Raw genomic sequence first — 20,065 nt, 5'->3', positions numbered from 1 at the left:
GAAAGCAGTAACTACGAAGTACGCTGCGTTGTCATAGTTACCTTAATCTGTGGCATATCACCCTTTCATACAGGTTGAATATTTAATTAACTATATTGGTCTAATGCAATTCAATCAACTTTGACCCGTTCGTAAGCTCGTGCTAATAATCCTGGCATTTAAGACAGAAACCGCCATTGCCGATAAATACGAGATTTCATATTCACTAATCTGACAATAACCTCATCAAATGCACATGTTAAATAGAGAATAGAACTGTACAACTAGCCACTGATTAACTTACAAAAATAAACTAACAATCAAAATAATATTCAGGAAAGGAATACTTAAATTATTACATAAACCAGCAACAACTAACACCTAATACAGTACTACTCCGAATAATATCACAAATTACATGTAACTAATCTCATGATTAGACCCTATTGAAATTTGCTATAAATGCTTACAATATAGTGATTATTTTAATCCACCTATTCAATACAAATTGGTTTTGTGAAAAAATATAACATCAAACTCACATTACAAGCACAACAACACATAACAGTATTTCAAGTTAATTTCCATTTGTTCCAGATGCTTCACTCATTCTATTACCTCGAAAGAAACATAAACAGCTACTCAAGATTTGGATAGAAGCCTTCCCCCCTTTTAACTACAACTACATTAATACAATCTGCTACCAATGGATATTCAAGTCGCAATAAACAAGAACTAATTATTCTAACACTGATCAAATCACCAAACTGCAGCAAGCCTCGAAAATTCTAGAAGCTGGTCTCCAACGGTTCCAAGATTTTAATTTTTAGAATATCATTTTGATTCAAATTACACATGGAGTCAAATCATAGTTGTTTTTAAATAATTGCATTGGAGATCACAATTATTAACCAAATTCTCAATATCGGAAGTTCCTGTGTTCCAGAAATCAATGGATTTAAAAAAAATGGCTCCTATATTTTAACCTTCAGTTTATATTTATGACTCTAATTTAAAGCCATATTACAGTTGATTCAATCAACCATAGCATTGTGAAAACAATTTTAGCCAAATTTTTAAATTGTAGTTACTATGTTTTGGACATCAATGTATTTTAGAATTAAGGGTTACTCCAATTCAACATTGTAATTGTGAAAACAATATTAACCATATTCTTAAATTGTAGTTGCTATGTTTTGGACGTCAATGTATTTTAGAATTAAGGGTTACTTCAATTCAACATTGTAATTTATATTGTCATACTTTTAATGTGTACATAATTCCTGTGTTTTTTTACATATTATTACTAAATATGGATTTATACTCAAGCAAAAAAAATTTGTAAAAAAAATCCAAATATGACAGGTCTTAACCTTGAGACAATTATGTAGGTTGGAGATGCTTGTAAATAAAGCGAAACGTGTCCCTGTAAATTCGTGTTGTAGTATTATAAACTGGCAACACAAAACCAATTTGTATTGAATAGGTGGATTAAAATAATCACTATATTGTAAGCATTTATAATATCACAAAAGCGACCGAGAGCAAGCCAACCCATATGGTGATAGCTTCCTTAAATGTCGTCTCTCTGTTATTGTTGCCATAGCAACAGACCATTTCCGTACAGCTTTAGTCAACTTTTACTCGCCGGTGGCGCTAAATGTCAGACTTCAACTCTAGTGGGCCCAACTGTAGTTTTAGGAGTTTTTTTCTAAACCCTACCCCCTCCTAATCATAATCTGTTATTTTTTTATTGTTTGCAGTTTTTAATGTAATATTATTGTTAAATGCTTAATTAAATACTGTACTTTGTTCTTTTTCCAGTGGTTAGATAGTCAGCGTGTTGTCCAGTGTCTTGTAGGCTTGTTGGATCCTTCAGTGGATGCTGAGCGACATTGTAATGCTTCTCAGTTATTGTGTGATGTAATTAGAATATCAAGAGAGAACATTCACTCTGGTTCAGAGCGTATGGACCCAGACCCAATACTTAATTCTCTGGAGTCGTAAGTTTAATTTACTGCTATGATTTAGTTTTTGCTCTTTATTTAACTTAAGCACAACGGTTCTGTTTTCCTCCATTTTTCCCTTTTCTTCTTTTTTTTTTTTTTTCCAGGCCTGAAACTGTATCACAGCTACTTGATCACATATTAGGAGGAGAAAAGTGTGAAACATCCATTGTTGGGGGTATAAATGTGTTACTGACACTTCTCAGCTACCCAAAGCCCAAGTATGTATCTGATAACTTTATATTTTTCTGGTCTGTTGTGCATTATTCATATACTGTACCTTTTATGTTTCTTCCAGTTAAGTAAAATTATGTTTTAAGAACATTTTGATGTGGGAGCGAGTTCTGTTCCAGGCAGTAGAACACATTATTTCTTTAACTATAAATGTTAACCAGTATGAGCATTAGACTCCTACAATAGATTTCATCTGTGATCTTGATTAAGAGTAACCTCCTTCCAGTTTCTGCACCTTGACCTTGCTAAATCCTCCTCGGTGCTTTACCCTCAATATAGTATAGGTTTGATAACACCGGCTAGCAATGATTCTGTTGTATTGGTGAAAATGTATTTACATGGAGAATGATGTGCTGATTTTTAAATCATCAACTATTTTATTGTAATATGTACATATTTTATCCAATTTGATATTACAGTGCATGATTACTGGATACTATCTAGGATTGGTCCCATCATTGGCCATTTAAATCCTTGACCCAGTAGTGTTGGTTCCCCATGTTAGGGGCAGATACAAAAGGCACCTGTTTCCCAGGTTAGGGATGGTCTCTCTAATAAGCTGGAAGTAGTTCTAAAATGCATATGAGATGTTGCAAACTCTTAGTAATAACAGCCTAAATAGGGAGTGTCATAATGGATCAGGACAAAGCTTAGGGCATTCTCCAGAAAAGATCATGGTACGTGGATCCCAAGAATACCTTGAAAAAAAATGAGCGACTGGATAACTTGGAAATTCAGAAGGTGGGCACGGTTAAAATATGGACTCTGAATGGGAAGTTGGAAGAATTAGTGGACTACATGCAAAACAAAATTCTGGGTATCCTTGGTTTAAGTGTAACAAAATGGACAGGAAATGGAACTAAAGATCTGAGGAAGTGGTTCAAGTTATACTTGGAGTGGGGGGAGAGAAACAAAAAATGGGGTAGGTGTTATGGTAAGTAAAGGCATACTTAACTCCTCAGCAGGGTTGATTTAAATGGCCGGTCGTCTCTGTGCTGTGGGAGGAGTTCTGAGCGCGGTGTTTAAATGTTCTCAGATTCGTGCTAGGCTTTATTCAAAGCAACACAGCTTTGGTACTATTTTACGAATTTCAATAAAACTTTCACATGCATGTTTAGAAAAAAAACTATTCTTTTGGATATTATGATGCTATCTTACCTTAATAGTTGAATTTGGTGTGGAACGTCTTGAAGCATCCATCAACACAGAGGAGTCTGGGCACCGAAACACTGTCTCTCCGAATTTTCTGTTTATAGCACACGATATAGTCGGATAAATTGTGTAAAGTTTGGAGGATCCCTGATATGTACCAGTGCCTCATTGTTGTTGAAATGTATAAGATTACTAATTGATTTAGATACATCCATTGAAATAACTGACTCAAAAATAGGCGTAGACAGAATAGAGCTTTTAGAAAAATAGCTTTGTAGCATATTGTTTTGTAATATAGCCATTAGCATATAGAGTAAAGAGCAATCACAACGTATATCTTGTCCTTTGTGACTGGTTTCCAATCCCGCATTCTGGAACAAAGTGGTAATAAGCCCCTAGATCGGATTCTTTGCTCAGCATATAAATTTGTTTCACAAACGTCTTAAAAACTGTCACACCATCACATTCCCCAACTGTTTCATTCTGACGTCCTGGGTTCCCTAAAAACTGTTCTATTTGATCCATGTAATTAGACCTGTTTTCCCACCAAAATGTACAGGGAGAATAATTTAGGAGTTCAGACTTCTGCTGGCATGCCGTGGGAAGTCCTGAGCGAGCGCCATATGGCTTGTGTCAACACTGGCAAGGTAAGAAGTGTTCACTGCCAGTGCGCAGCTGTTTAGCACTCTGTCCCTCCGTTCGCTAGAAACTATTGGACTTTTAAGGTGTGTTGTGAGGTTATCATCACGATGGTTAAATACACTATAGAGCAAAGGATATGTTTGTTCGAGTGTTATTTGCACAAGAAGAAGAAAGCAGTTAAAAGGTGCCTTCGAAAATTCCGTAGACGATTTCCCGGTGCGACAGTACCATCAAAACTTTACGTGCATCAGCTCGTTTACAACTGGCATAGTACTGGTTCTGTAACCAATAAGAAAAAGAAGCGAAGGAGAACAGCTCTCACACGGGAGAGGTTAGAAGATATACAGGCAAGACTCCAGGTCAGTCCACAGAAGTCGCTTCGGAGAGTAGCTCAAGAAAGTGGTATTTCACCTTCTTCAGCACGTAATGCAACAAAATTGTTACATTTACGATCTTATCGCACTCATTCAGTCCATAACGTACTGCCTACAGATTTCAATGCAAGAATACAATTTTGCAATTTGATGATCAATAGTGTCCACGACGGTATTGTGGATCCGAACTTTTTTTATGAGCGACGAAGCCTGGTTTCATTTGAGTGGATATGTCAATTCACAGAACAATAGAATCTGGGATACAGACAACCCGCACATTTTACAGCGGAGACCTCTGCACGACGTGAAGGTGGGTGTGTGGTGCGCTATCATTGTCCGACGAATTATCGATCCGATATTTTTTCAGGACACGATTACTTCTGACCGTTATATTCACAATATTCTGGAACCAATTTTTGCTGAACTGACTGAAGAAGAGAAAAGGTATGGCTATTTCCAGCAGGATAGTGCAATGGCCCATATGGCGCATAACTCTATGCGACGGTTACGGAAAGTGTTCGATGATGATTAGATCATTAGTAAAGGCTTATGGCCCCCTGTGATTCTTATTTGTGGGGAAATCTTAAAGGAAAAGTTTACAGGAATAATCCTCAAACTGCAGAAGAGTTAAATATTGAAATTAGGAACATTTTGCGTTCAATCGGTGTCCATGAACTACAGTGTGTGTTTCGAAATCTCATTACAAGATGTGAAGCTTGCGTTGCAGCTGAAGGAGATCACTTTCAGCATCGTCTGTAAATACTGGTGAGTTCAGTTTAATTTCCTAGTTGTTGTTATTTATTTTATTTATTTATTTATTTATTTATTTATTTATTTATTTATATTCATTCATTTATTTATTACTGGTGAGTTAATTTCCTAGTTGATTTATTTATTTGTTTATTCATTTACTTATTTGTCCAGAGCATCTATGTAGCCGGTGAGTTCAGTTTCGTTTAGTTTCTATAGACGTAATCATGCTGCTTCTTTGAGCCTGCTTGTCATGGCGGGCACTGCGCTTGCTGTCTCCGCTTCCCAGCGTGCCTAATCCTCGGCACTCTGTTCTGAACTTTTAAATTAATCACCCTGTATTAGCACTGAAATACAGATTGCCATTCTGTGCACTGTCAGTCGTATCTGATTCCGAACTGAGGACTTCGCGTACAGCGATGTTAACCACACACTCAAATCACCATCTGAATCTGACAAACGTTCGTCAGAACACCTTAAACTGTTTAAAAACATCCTCTATATCCAAGCTCGATAGCACACGCTTGTTTATAAAAGCCATCTCCACTCAAGATCGACGGAATGCAAGACAGCGTGTGATAAGGGAAAAGGACGGGAAAAAGAATAGTCTCGAGAGCTTGAATAGATAAAATTGATGATTCTGCTGACAGCCAGGTTCTTCCCCGAGATGAAATGAAGGTATATTGCAAGAAGAGTGCATAGTAGTTGCCACATAGCAGACAAAAACAGTGCTTGGCCCTGGTGGCAGAGTTAAACATTCCTTGAAATATCACTCGAATTTCCATGGCAAAACACTATTGAAATAGGGATCAAGGTATATCGTTCGAAAGCTGAAGCAGAAATGAGTTAAAACACAAACAGCTTTGATCGTAACCGCTAGATCACAGTACAGTACACGCGTGTACCATGCGAGCAGTGCTCATCACTCCACCGCGCGTGATGTTCACTGCATGACGAGCAGTGCTTGGCACTCCACGCTGTCAGGTTAATGTGCTGGAAAATATCTGTGGCTTGGTTCTAAAAGGGCCAATGTCATTTTTTATTGAAATTGAGGTATTAACTGATACAAACGCATTTCATCCTGGCTTGCAACATGTTAAAAGGGCCAATGTCTCTGTTAAGTACTAAACAAACAGTTAACGTTTAATTAAATAAGCCCTTGCCAATGTTAGATTACCAGTAAAGATTAGAGACCTGGCAGTTTTTAAAGAATACGATAGAAAAAATTAGCGTTTAATAAGGTGACTTCCACAAAGAAAGTATGAAGTTATTTATAGTTGTTGAAAAAAAATAATTGGAAAACTATAAGCAAAACTTCAAATGCTCATAGCTCAAAAACATGTTTTTTGACATTGGCCCTTTTAGAACCAAGCCACAGATATAGCATTTACAGTAAAACCTCGTTAATTCGAGGTCGTTGGGACTCAAAAGTTGGACTTCGAATTACATGATATCGAATTTTTTTTTGCCAGGGGCTTTACGTCGCACCGACACAGATAGGTCTTATGGCGACGATGGGATAGGAAAGGTCTAGGAGTTGGAAGGGAGCGGCCGTGGCATTAATTAAGGTACAGCCCCAGTATTTGCCTGGTGTGAAAATGGGAAGCCACGGAAAACCATCTTCAGGGCTGCCAACTGTGCGATTCGAACCCACTATCTCCCAGATGCAAACTCACAGCCACGCGCCTCTAACAGCATGGCCAACTCACCCGGTGATTTTGAATTAATCGCCAACTTGTAATTCAGTAGTGTCAACCCTTGCCATGTTGCAAAATATTCTATTGTCCGTTCTTGCATGCAATTAACCTTGATTCACAGTTCAAACCTTTCAAATGCCATTGCAAAAGAGCTATTCGCAAAATGTATCCAACAAGGTGTATTTAACAGTATTCAAATAATGCACTTGATGACTCGCTTACAAACATAACCTCACACAATGAAAGGAAAAAAACAGCATGATTCAAAGACGAGGAGAAATTTATGCTGGCTCCCCTGTGCAAGTGTTTTATTCATTGGATTACTGTACTGTATGCATTTTATATGCCTGTTCTTACACAGGAAGTACCCGATGCCTTTAAAACATCGTGACTAATCGAACTTTCCTATTAGAGACTATGAATCTCATGTTAAATCCATATTGACGGTTGAACTTCTTAAAAAATTGTACAAAACTATTTTAATCCTCCTAGTCAATACTATATATTTTACGTCCAATTAAAACGAAACTTCACACGTAAATAGACATGTGTCGACTCGGCATTAGGTCATCCTCGGTAAGACATTTTGTGGATTAAAGTAGTTTTGTACAATTTCGTAAGAACAACTTTCCTATGACTATGGGAGAAAGTCTCTTGCTTCCATCTGCATTCCAACACAATACAGTCGCTCTACCCTTGTATTATTTCCCGCCATGTCACTTCACTCTTAATTCAGAAATGCCAACCCTTGCCGCGTCACGAAGTATTCTAAGACCCGTTAATGCATGCAATCACGTTTACAAGTTAAACCTTTCAAATGCCATGGAAAAAAAACTATTTCCCAAATGTATCCAACAAGGTGCATTTACAATGTTCAAATAATGCACTTGGATAAATCAGTGATATACATAACCTCACGCAACGAAAAAAAACCCACTTGATTCAAAGACTAGGACAAATTGTGCTGGCTCCCCTGTGCAAATGCTTTATTTTTTGGATTACTGTACTGTTTCATTTTTTAGATGCCTTGTACTTGCACGGAAAGTGCCCGACGCCCTTAAAACATCGTGGCTTATCGAACTGTCTTATGACGAGAGGACAGTGTGTCTCCCTTCCTTGTGCAGTGCAACACAGTACAATGACCTTGTACGATTTCCCGGCTGGCACTTATCTCCTTTAAAACTATGAGTTCTTTTGGGCTCGGCATTAAAAGAATGCAGTTTCATCGGCACTGACAATATTGTTCGGTGCGTACAAATTGATTATATGAGCCACGCTTTTTCGTCAACTGTCGGCATCGCCAGTGTTTGGAGATTGTGTTTCTTCGCACACTGCCTGCTATTTGATATTGTGGCATTCCTCAAAACGCTGAATACCAAAGAAGTACAATTTCACCCAAACCTAGCAAATATGAAGCACACTGTAGATACACCAAAATGAGTGAATGTGTGGAAAGCTACCCTTGCACTTTCCGAAGGTGCGTTCTATCATGACACGGATGAACTATGATTTTAAATTACTTCGTAACATACCTTATAATCTCGAATACCACCCACCACCGAATAAGACCCACACTGTTATTTTGAAAGAAAAAAGTTGAAAACAAGTGAAATCAAAATTATTTACAATCTTTACTAACACACATCAGTTGATTAAAAAAGTACAAATAAAGGTATACAAACATTTCCAGAATGATATCCAATGAGTTCATTCCTCATCATCATCATCATCATCATCATCACCATCATCATCACCATCATCATCATCAGTACCAACTTCGGAACTTTCATCACCATCACCTTCCCACAAAATGTCATCACTGCCATCCATAGCAGTAGAAATGCTACATTTCCTGAAGCACTTCCATATGAGGTCTCCAGGGATACGATTCCATGCCGTCAAAATCCACGAATACAGCAGCTGAACTTCCCGGTGCTGAATGCGACCAGTTGACGTCAATGTGTGATTATCAGCTGCCAACCATTCTGTATAGAGCTATTTCAAGGCTGCTTTAAATGGACAGTTCACGCAGACATCCAGCGGCTGTAGCATAGACATCATCCCGCCCGGAATGACTGCTAGGTCGGTTTTCCCATCCTTGATACGTTTCTTCACAGCGCCTGTTGTGTGTCCGCGGTAACTGTCGAGAAGAAGCAAGCTCATTTGTCCCAATAATGCACCAGGGCAACATTGCCAGACACACTTTACCCAGTCTTCCACAAGTGAACTGTCCATCCAGCCGGAGTTCTGAGATCTGACGATAACACCAGCGGGTAGATTTTTAGGAAGCGTCTTTTGCTTGAGAACAATGTACGGTGGCAATTTGGTTCCGTCGGCGAGAATACATAATATTACCATACACTGTTGTTTTTCATTACCACCTGTTCTAATGGTAACATTTTTTGCACCCTTAACATTCACAGTCCTGTCCACTGGCATTTCAGAGTAGACTGGCGTCTGATCTGCATTGCCAATTTGGGAAAGCAGATATGCATTTTCCTTCCGCAACCGTATTATGTGACACTGAAATGACAGTAACTTGTCATCGTAGGCACCAGGAAGACGCTGTGAAATTGAGGTACGCCTTCGGACGCTTAACCCATTTCTTTTATAAAAATTACAAACCCATCCTCGGCTTGCCTTAAACCCTTCTGATGAAAGTTCCTCTGTGATCTCTAATGCCTTTAGCTGACACATTTCGGTTGACACACCCTATCCCAATTCCCGCCTTTCTGTTACATATTTATAAAGTTTTTTTCAATATCTGGAAACTGTACACCCGGTCCACGAAAAGCGCTATGATCAACTCTACATGTTAATAGCACATTTTTCTTCTTTCTCCAGTAGCAAATACACGACTTGTCAGTATCGTATTTCCTACCGGTGGCACAATTTCCAATAATTTTGGCTTCCCGAACTACTTTCAGTTTCTCACTCGCAGTAAAAGATCGCAAACGCTTTGTGGAATTCATGTTGATACTCCGAGAACGTTTGTGAGACTGACGCCAAGCGTGGAAGTAGCGTATACTAAGAGGAGAAAGAGCATTGTTGCCAAGCCGAGCTAGCGGTGATGCCCAATTTACACGCATTCGGAAGGATAAATTTCCCAAAATTTTAAATAAGACCCGAACCAAATTTTGGAAGCGATATTTTAGGAAAAACAGTGCGGGTGGTATTCGAGATTATACGGTACTTTTGTTTTAAAATGTAAAGGCAGTATGATGTATTCCTTTGAATTGGTATCAGCTGTAGGTATCTCAAGCCTAATTTGGTGATGTATCCTTTTAGTTTCACAAATGGGATATAGTAGGGCTTGAAGTTATATTCACAATTCACAATCAATTTTACAAGTAATTCACTGATAACTGTTAGTCTGCATTACGACGACTCAATATTCGGCTGTCACCAAACTGACACAAGAACTCAACCAAACAGATGCACGAAACACATTCCGAACATATAATCCATTTGGTCACTGACGATTACGTATCCATATCACTGTTCCCCATTCGTCTCCTTCCAATTGATTTCATGGCAAGTCTCTCCATTCATCTCCTTCCAACCAACTGAACTATCCAACTAACTGCCGCTATAGGATACAGCCCATATATATATATACATAAGTTGTCACCCACACGTCATTTCCTAAAATAACTATGATATCACTCCCCAGCTACAAATAGCCTAGGGCAAACTAGGAGTTCCCTAAATATGATCCCATCGCTAAAACCATACAATGACAGAGCGATGACTCACAGTTTTGGTAGCAGTATTACACCATATGTTGCAATGTCAAAACGTTTCACAAAACATATCCATATCTGATATTAGGCCGTTAGCCTTGCTCTACATGATTTTGATGCTAATATACACACACATATACATAATAAATTAAATACAATAAAGTAAGTGATAATGAATAAATACATAGTGAAATCAGATTAAAGAATTGAATTAGACAATAATAATAGTTACAGTAATAATAATGATGATGATGATGATAATAATAATAATAATAATAATAATAATAATAATAATGAGGAAAGCAACGGGAAACTACCTCACTCCTCTTTTCCCGAGTATGCTTCTTCAGTGACACCTAGGTTATCTATGACAGCTGTTGGCGGAACTGTGGAGGATCAAAGTAGCCTTCGGGCTGAATACCCAACATACACATACAATAATAATAATAATAATGATGAATGAATGCTTGTAACGGTATTTGAACCATAACAACGTATACTCCTAACGTCAGTTTATGTCTGATTTTAACCTTACACTCATTAACTGTATTGATTATTTTTATTACGGTACGAGAATTATATCTCACACATCACAAAGTCAACAGGGACTGTGAATATTATATTGCTATGGCTCAATTTCTTTACAATACTTAACCATTATTTACTACCTTCATTTTTATCAACTGCTCTTCTTATCAGATTCTTTGAGTTATTCCCTCCTTTCTGAGAGCTCGCTCAATTGTATTCAATCTAGTTCATCATCAAACAAAATTACATTTTACTGTATTAAACCATTTGTTGGAAATATAGAGTATAATCCATCACAAATCACAGTCCTGGGTTCGACATCAGAATCTCCCGCTACGTGAATACGCACAGATTTCCAAAAATCCAAATGAATTAACATCAAAATTATGTACACAGCATTCCAAAATACATCACAACCACACCATCATATCAGATAAGGGTTTCATTACAGAAGTAATTTTTTAAAATTTAGGTTTATTATTATTTTTCTTATTTTTAGATTATGAGCCCGCAGATTATGTAGATGACCCTACAATGACGATAAACGAAACTCCTCGCAAAGAATGAGAGAAAAAAATCACGATCAGACAAATCAATCCCCCAGCACCACGAACAATTAGGGATAAATTCAGATAACACGCTCAAATCGTGCAAGACCATTCTATCATTGTACATTCACATTGTTTTCACTTCTTGCATGATATTAGAGATTTCGTCTGACACTCTTCCATTTTCCCTTTAATTCCACGAGCTGTGAGAAGTTCTTGATCCGTCCCATTTCCTCTGGCACCTTGGAGTAGTGTCCAATATGTATAACTCCTAGCTAATATCTTGTTTCAATGTCCTACAATTGCATAACTCTCGCTATGAGCTGCTTGAAGTTGTCTCTAGCTGACTTGCACACTGTGGAAATCTTCTCTGTTGGTCCACTTCGTATTCGACGCATTCACAAGTTCGCTCGTGAAATTGTAAAATAGAAAGTCCATAAGATTGCGTAGGTGCATTCGAAGTTTCCAGATGTAATATACAAGATGAAGTTGTATCATCTAGATTATTTCAGAAAGAGAATTTTCGTCCCTTCACAGCTTCTTACATCTTCAGAGAGAGAGAAATGAAAAGAATATTCGTTCCTTCACATCGTCTTAACGTTTACACCTTTCGACCAATGAACGGTTAAAGTGACGTAATCTCCCAATTAGAGTTACTGTTTGTCAAGATTGCAGCTTAACTGTGATTTGTTCCCTCTTACGAGAGTACGGATCTTTCTAGAATTCAGACACCTCTTTCTCCAAAATTCTCGCATGACATTAGCACACCGCTGTGACATAGCCCATGTGTCCTTTACCGCTCGATCCAGTTCCGGTTCACATTGCCTCGATGGAACGGCCTGACTATCCGCTGTTAACTCGTTCATGCGTATGCAAGAATAAAGTGCAAATTAAACCAAATATCCTTTCGTTCCCATAAGGTACCATTTGTACGGGTACAATAGGAACTTCTCTGTTCCATACCGGGTTCCTTACATTCTGGTTGTTCCATCTCGTGTTTGAGTTGTTTACTCATGTTGAACGAGGTCTAGCTCTTCCCACAGTTCACAGAATGTACTTCATTATCATTAAGTGCATAGGGAAGGCCATAACTCACTGATGCCGGTCAGTTGCATCACACAGTCTCCCCTTCCGCTGGGGATGTTGCAGTCTGATTAGTGCTGACCTATGATGGACAAACATACACATAGCATTCAACATACCGCCTACCTAATTTATATATAAATTACAAACATAAATATTCTTAAGAACAACACTGAAAATGTCAACTGTAAAAACGAAAGGCTTAGCACATGAAAGATTACACTTTTTCACTATGTACAGTTTCAACCTCTTCTGGGAAGAGACAAACTGGGCATTTGAAGGTCCCCTTGGGAGTGCGAATAGTGGCAACTTGCACCAAGCCTTCGGCCCCTGCTTGCGTATCTACCACAATCCCTGTCTGCCATACGAGAGGTGTCGAGTTGTCTTCCTTGGGAAGAACCAGAGTTTCGGGTCGAAGGTTGATCCTTCCTGCTGACCACTTAGTCCACTGCTGGAGTTGACATAGATAGTCCCTTGCCCACTGCTTCCAGATGTACTGCCTACAGCGCTGAAGTAGTTGTCACTTGGACAGACGAGAACTGAAACTGCAAGCAAATCTGGCTCTTGGATTGTTGTGAGGGGTTCTCCAATCAGGAAGTGGCCGGGAGTTAGCAATGAATAGTCATCAGGACTGTCAGACAGTTCGGTTATTGGTCTCTAATTCAGGCATGCCTCAATCTGGACTAACAACGTGGACATTTCTTCAAAAGTCGGCACAATATTTCCTGCAACCTTGTTCAAATGGGACTTAGTAGACTTTATGCCAGCCTCCTACAGCCCACCAAAATGGGGGGCATCCGGTGGAATAAAATGCCACTGTATTCCACATTGAGATGTGAAGTCATCCACTTTCTTCTGATGTGCTTGAGATCTGAAGTGGGTGTGAAGCTCCCGTAGCTCGTTTCTTGCTCCCACGAATGTAATTCCATTGTCGCTGTAGATATTCTGGCAGATACCCCGACGTGATGTAAATCTACGCAGAGCAGCTAGGAATGCATCAGTAGACAAGTCAGAGACAAGTTCAAGGTGGATTGCCTTGGTCGCCATACAGACAAATAGACCAATGTAACATTTTACCTTTATTTTTCTCTTACTGGTCCCTTGCTTAATGTAGAGTGGACCCCCATAGTCAAATCCATGGTTCAAAAATCGTCTGTTGGGTTCTACCCCATGGTGTGGGAGGTGGCCCATGAGTGGAGTTGATGTACTTGCCTTCAACCTGTCGCAAGGGAGACACTTGTGCGTTATGTGCATAATGACAGACTTACCATTAGGTATCCAATATCGTTGTCTAATGGTTGCAAGCAAAAGTTGGGGTCTGGCATGCAGAAGTTGCATGTGCTCGCACATTATTAACAACCTTTTTCACATGATGATTAAGTGGTAGAATGATGGGATGTTTCTGGCTTGAGATTGTGCCAATCTGCTGCCTAACCTAAGCATCTGGTTTGCATCTACGAAGGGATGAAGAGATTTCAACTTGCTGTCCTTTGCTTTCGGTCTGCCAAGTCGCAGATCTTGAAGCTCCTTACCATATTCTCATTCTTGGGCAGTACGAATGATCCTGTGCAATCAATACCTCTTGAAGTTCTACTACAGTCAGACTTCCCACCTGTCTCCTTGATGCAGCAAGCCTGAGGTTGTTCATGTACCTCAGTATGAAGGCCATGACTCTCACCAGCCGTGACCAAGAAGAAAAGCGTTGGACTAAGTCTTCAAGGAAATGACTGACAACAAGTAAGCAAACGGCTGGTTTCCGTTGCTCTGGTACATCAGTGAGTTCGAAATTTCTTCATGTCGCTGACAGGCCAAGCTGACTGTGGCTGGTAGAGCCAGGATGGCCCCGCCCACCATAACAGATTATCTTGAAAAAGTTGTGGTTCAATCCCCCTCGAAATGATGTCAGCTGGATTGTCCAGTGACGTCACATGGTTCCATTGTTCTACAGATGAAAGTTGTTGTATCTCAGGCACTCGGTTACCAGCAAACGATTTCCACGATGCGGACTCTCCTGTAAGCCAAGCTAGTAGTATAGGAGAATCTGTCCAATAGTAGTTTTATTCAATTTTTAGGTTAAGTGCAGTTCTGACCTTATCCATTAATTATACAAGGAGTAATGCACTACATAGCTCAAGTCTAGGGAGGAAATCTGGTTCAGTGGTGCTACTCTGGATTTAGAGCTTAACAGCATTACTGTTACATTATCCTTGACATCTATACTCCATAGGTAGACTTCTGCTTTCTGAAGCATCAGAGAATCCTGTAACTCATATCGTTTAATTTCTCCGTCTCCCGTCACTCTTCGAGGGATGCGAATGTCATTGAGTGATGGCAAATGTGTGTGAAACTGTTCCCAAGTAGTTAATAAGCTCAGGAGGCAAACTCTGATCCCAGTCCACTTTTGCTTGCCACAAGTGTTGCAAGAAAATTTTACACTATATTATTACTGGACCTAAGAGTCCCAAAGGATCGAAAAGGGATGAAATGCAGGATAGCACACTACGTTTTATCCAGAATGTGGTCTTCTGGGTGTGATTGGTAGCTACAAACTTTAATACGTCCTTTAGAGGATGCCACAGTAGTCCTAAGGCTTTAATGGTGCCCTCTTCCTTGTCATCCAGACTCCAGGGCATTTGTGATTCTTGGTGCTCTAGAGGTATGTGCTCTAAAATAGTGGGATGGTTAGCACACCATTTAGGAAGATGAAAGCCTGCGCTGTTGAGTAATTCGATCAGCTCTTGTTGCAGACTGAGTACGTCTCCAATGTTATCTGCTCCACTCAGAACATCATCAACATAGAAGTCTCTTCGTAATGTCTCCTACGCTCTTGGATATTACTGTGCACCATCGTTAGCAAGTTGTACCAGGCATCTTGTGGCTAAGAAAGGCGCTGCTGAGGTACCATAAGTTACTGTGGAAAGTCGATAAATCTGGATAAGTTCATTCGGAGATGAACGCCATACAATGTGTTGCAGATCTTGGTCATCAGGATGAACTAGAATTTGCCTGTACACTTTTGTAACATTTGCAGTGAAGGCATACTTGTCTGTTCTAAATTCCAAGATGATAGAATACAAGTCTTCTTGCACTGTAGGTCCAACCATCAATATATTGTTCAGTGAGGTTTTAGCAGAGGCATTGAAGATGACTCTGACCTTAGTGGTAGTGCTGGACTGCTTAATTATAGCATGATGCGGCAGGTAATATGTTGGCTTATTGGTTTGTATTGTCACGAGTTCCATGAAGATCAGTATTTTCTGACGTAGTCCTTCTTCAAGTCAGGTTGGCGATGTTACCGCTGTTCAGTTTGATTGAGACAACGAGTAGTGTATTTAAATGAATCTCCAAGTTCCTCATGATGTGGTTTAACAGGCAATCTTACAACATATCTCCCGGTGCTGACCTTAGTAGTGTTGTTCACAAAATGTTCTTCGCACTGATTTTATTTCTTAGAACGCGGGGGAGACATCTTTACTTCCTCTTGCTGCCAGAACCGTTCGACCTGTATGTGCAGTTCATTGCTGTGCACAAGACAGGACATTACTTTCTTGTTGGTAGACTTTAGAGAGTGTGTTGGTATATTGCCTGATGAGATCTAGCCAAATTCAGTGTCCTGTAGTACGGAATGATTTTCTCTCTTGAGTTGACCACGATGCAGTGTGTCAGAAAACACAGAAGCCCCCAGTAGTAAATCAACTTCACCTGTTGTACTAAACTGAGGATCCGCCAAGGGAATGTCCCATGGGAGCTGCCAGTCAGATGTGTCAAGCTGTGCTATAGGGAGCTGACCAGTTATGCGAGGAAGTACAGCACAATAGGAGTAGTGTAGTCTGTGACCCTGAATGTAACTTGCATTTGACAAATATACCTTAGTATCACTAATTCCCCTTATAGGCATTGAGTGCCGACTCAATTCAATCCCCAAGCATTATGACTTGTAAGATTTAACTGAACATGCTTAATGTTAATTTCAGTGATGGGAAGAGTATAGGAAAAAAGTACAGTAATTGGGCTGATTTGCACTTACCTGAGAAATATTATACTTAGTTGTAATTACAAATTACTTTTTCTAATGCTATCACTGTTCATATCTCTCCACAAGAAGTCATCTTCATTCCTGTCTAATGAATTCGAGATTCCTATTTTCTTGAAGCTCTTTTCAATCACCTTTGAAGAAATCATGTCCCAACTGCGCAATATCCTCTCACAAAGGAGTTCTGCTGGTGTCCACCCTTTTTCTTGGTTACGAACATGGATTCCTTGCAGAAATTTTACTTTGGGCATTGTTTTTTGTTTTAAAACAACGTAAGGTGCAAGCTTTCTACCATCAGCTGTTACAGTAAGCATTACAGTACATCGTTGTTTTTCGTTTCCAGTAGTGCGTATGATAATACTCGATGCCCCTTTCTTATTGATTGTTTGACTTGGCTCATATTAAAACTGATTGGCGCCTGATCCACGTTTCCTATTGGGGAGAGCAAATATTCCATCACTTTACGCTTCTCAATCACAAAGCAATTAAAATCAATTACTTTTTGGTTGAAATCATTCGGTATTCTTTGGCACAATTATGTTCTTTGTCAAAAAGAAAGTCCATTTCTCTTCATAAAATTAATTATTGTCCTTCCTTGGCTAATTTTAAAATCTGAGACACTGAACCCATGTGCAGCTATTTTTCGTCCTTTAAAATACAGCTTTTCATGAGAAAATAACAATATATTTAAGCAGATTCTCCTCTACTTGTGGAAACCTGCAGCTTTTTGGTCCGCAAAATGCTTTGCGAGACTTGTTGGTCGCTTGAAGTTCACGTTTCTGTTTCCGCCAGTAGCTCATGTTGCATTCGGACACTGAATACTTGCAGCCCACTGCCCTATTCCTGTATGTTTTGGCGTAACTGATCACCTCAAGTTTATATGATGCAGTATTACTCGAATACTTACTCATTATGGATTAACAAACAATTTTAAGAATTATAGACCAAGTCCATTGTACGAAACATCACAAACAATTTTGAGGTCACTGAAAACTCGTGTACCTTACCCGAAAGACTTGTAAAATATGTTTGTATCAGACTGGAATAGTATCACTAGTCATTTCCGCACTGATACACTCTCTGAACTAGTGCACTGGTACTTCCTACCGGCTGATAACAGCTCATTGTGCAGTATTTGGAATGCCTGGTTTCACAATAAGAAGGCTGCTATACGAGTAGTTGACATCTTTATTTCTAAACACATCCAGAACGCCGTGATTGATGATTGAAGAAGTGGGGGTGTCAAATACGGGAACATTTCTTTTTCTTAATTTTGGACCCAAAATTATTGGTATGTGTAAATTATACAAGGGCGTTAATTATTCAAGAAAATATGGTACTTTTTTCTTTTCAGACACACATTTAGGGGCTAGTACTAGGTAGAACCGAACATGATACCTTGAAACTTTCAAAATGATCTTTTTCCATCATTTTTAAATAATTTATCATTTACTTTACAAATAAAAGAATTGGTTCTTAAAATTCTCATTGTTAGTGTCGACCTTTTTGGGGCAAAGTACATCTTTGCATTTACTGAATAGATGCCATACAGGCGCACTTGACAGAATATCTGTGTTTAATTTTAAGAATATCATCAACATTCATATGATGTCTTTGGATATACTGGAGAGGTAAGAAAGTACGTCATTCAGGACAGGTGAAGCTACTGGTTCTGCTATAGTCGGAACTAAAAAAGTTATCTTCATCAGCATTTATTTTGCCAGTTTCTGCTTCTGTGTGATGTATATCAATCAGTAGAAAGTGACAATTGCTAGAATATAAGGATTACAATTTGATTTCAATAAATAAGTTACTTTTTGTAAAGAGTATCAATTACAATAAATATTAATAATGATGTAATTTTTACAAGTAATCCTGTAACTGAATTTGGCTGATTACACAAACAATGATGATAAGGAAGCCTATTTTAACCTTTAAAAAAAGGTTAGGCTCAACAAAAGCATCACAGTACAAAATATAAACAAACCGGTTGGGGAACATGACAACTACGGAATGGATGTGGAAAGTGGCATGAAACTCTGATACCCGCAGACATGCACAGTGTACTAAAAGAAATTGTCACTAAATTCAAACCTATCGAAATCCTAATCCGACGATACATACCGATTTAAGTAAAGGCTAGTCCCATTCTATACAAACAAATATAGAAATTAAGCTAAACACAGAGATACAGTAAAATTGCATCATTATCTAAAACACTTCTGAAAATGTGCATAGATTTTCCACATATATGAAAAGAGACGGAGAGATACCGTGAGGCAAACCAGAGGAATCATTACAACTAAATACAAAGGTAAAGAAAAGTGCATTGCCTCCAAACAAGTTGCATATGATCTTAGTTGAGAAGCTAAGTCATTTTGACAAAATTAGCGGTGAACATGAAATTCGAGGACAAACTCCTGCATTAGAAAAAAGGTAAATTATCACATTTGAATGAAGTTAAAAACGAGGGGACTGAAGGCTGAGCATGTCTTTCTCGCAAAGATGGTCAGATGATCAAAGGCACAGATGCTACCTCGTTGCCACCGAAGAAGCAGGGAAAGATCGAGAAACGGGAAATGGCGCAACCACCAAAGAAAACCAATCAGAATGCGGAATTCACCTTCGACTTTCACATTCACCAATTACATTTACTTTTATTTTCTGCAATCAAAAGTCTCTTCAGTCTTGCTGACACAGTCATAATAAATGTTCGAGAAAAGTCTTTGTTTTTGCAACAAGGAACACGCTTCTGGAACTGCGTGTGTAGGTATAAGATGTTTCATAAATTTTGACAAAAAAAACCCTAAAATAATCAAATCGACAGTTACATGATAATTTTTTATACAACCCATTAATAAGAGTCAATTTAAAATGATCTGTATAAGTCAAGGTTTTTGAGATCGAAACAGTTCTTCTGAGTCCAAAATTTCAGTCCAAACAGAATAAAATCTTATACAAAAAAATGCAATTAAATAAGAAATTTCAAATCAATTCCTACTGCTGTCTTTATACTATACTGCCACATCCTCCACCTCACAAACTTGTGCTAAGCTTGTTGTATCCACAAAGACGCACATAAAGTGCTATCACTTGTGTGCACTGTTTTTATTTACAATTTATGTACACATTACACACACACACATACACACACATCAATAAACCACAATTTTGAACAGCTCCCTATCACGAAGAATAAGAAGACGGCAACAGATGCATGTCAGCTACCAGCCCAACAAAACCAGTTCACATACTTGACTTTAACCACTTGGCTAATACGACTTCGGCACAAGTTT

At 38.8% G+C, this 20,065-nt stretch overlaps 1 protein-coding gene across 5 annotated transcripts in view; it reads left to right on the top strand.

The window, feature by feature from the left end:
- Positions 1-20,065, top strand: part of fmt (phosphatase 6 regulatory subunit 1-like protein fmt) — a 516,745-nt gene that overhangs the window by 121,213 nt on the left and 375,467 nt on the right. For all 5 annotated transcript variants that reach the window (XM_067145523.2, XM_067145524.2, XM_067145526.2 and 2 more), the window contains exons 6-7: positions 1,804-1,982; positions 2,093-2,206. In XM_067145523.2, coding sequence (XP_067001624.1) covers positions 1,804-1,982; positions 2,093-2,206 — 293 coding nt within the window. The remainder of the gene's footprint in view (positions 1-1,803; positions 1,983-2,092; positions 2,207-20,065) is intronic.

Source organism: Anabrus simplex, chromosome 4, assembly GCF_040414725.1.
Source record: "Anabrus simplex isolate iqAnaSimp1 chromosome 4, ASM4041472v1, whole genome shotgun sequence".
NCBI classification, from domain to species: Eukaryota; Metazoa; Arthropoda; class Insecta; order Orthoptera; family Tettigoniidae; genus Anabrus; species Anabrus simplex.
This window is presented reverse-complemented; position numbering and strand designations above follow the sequence as displayed.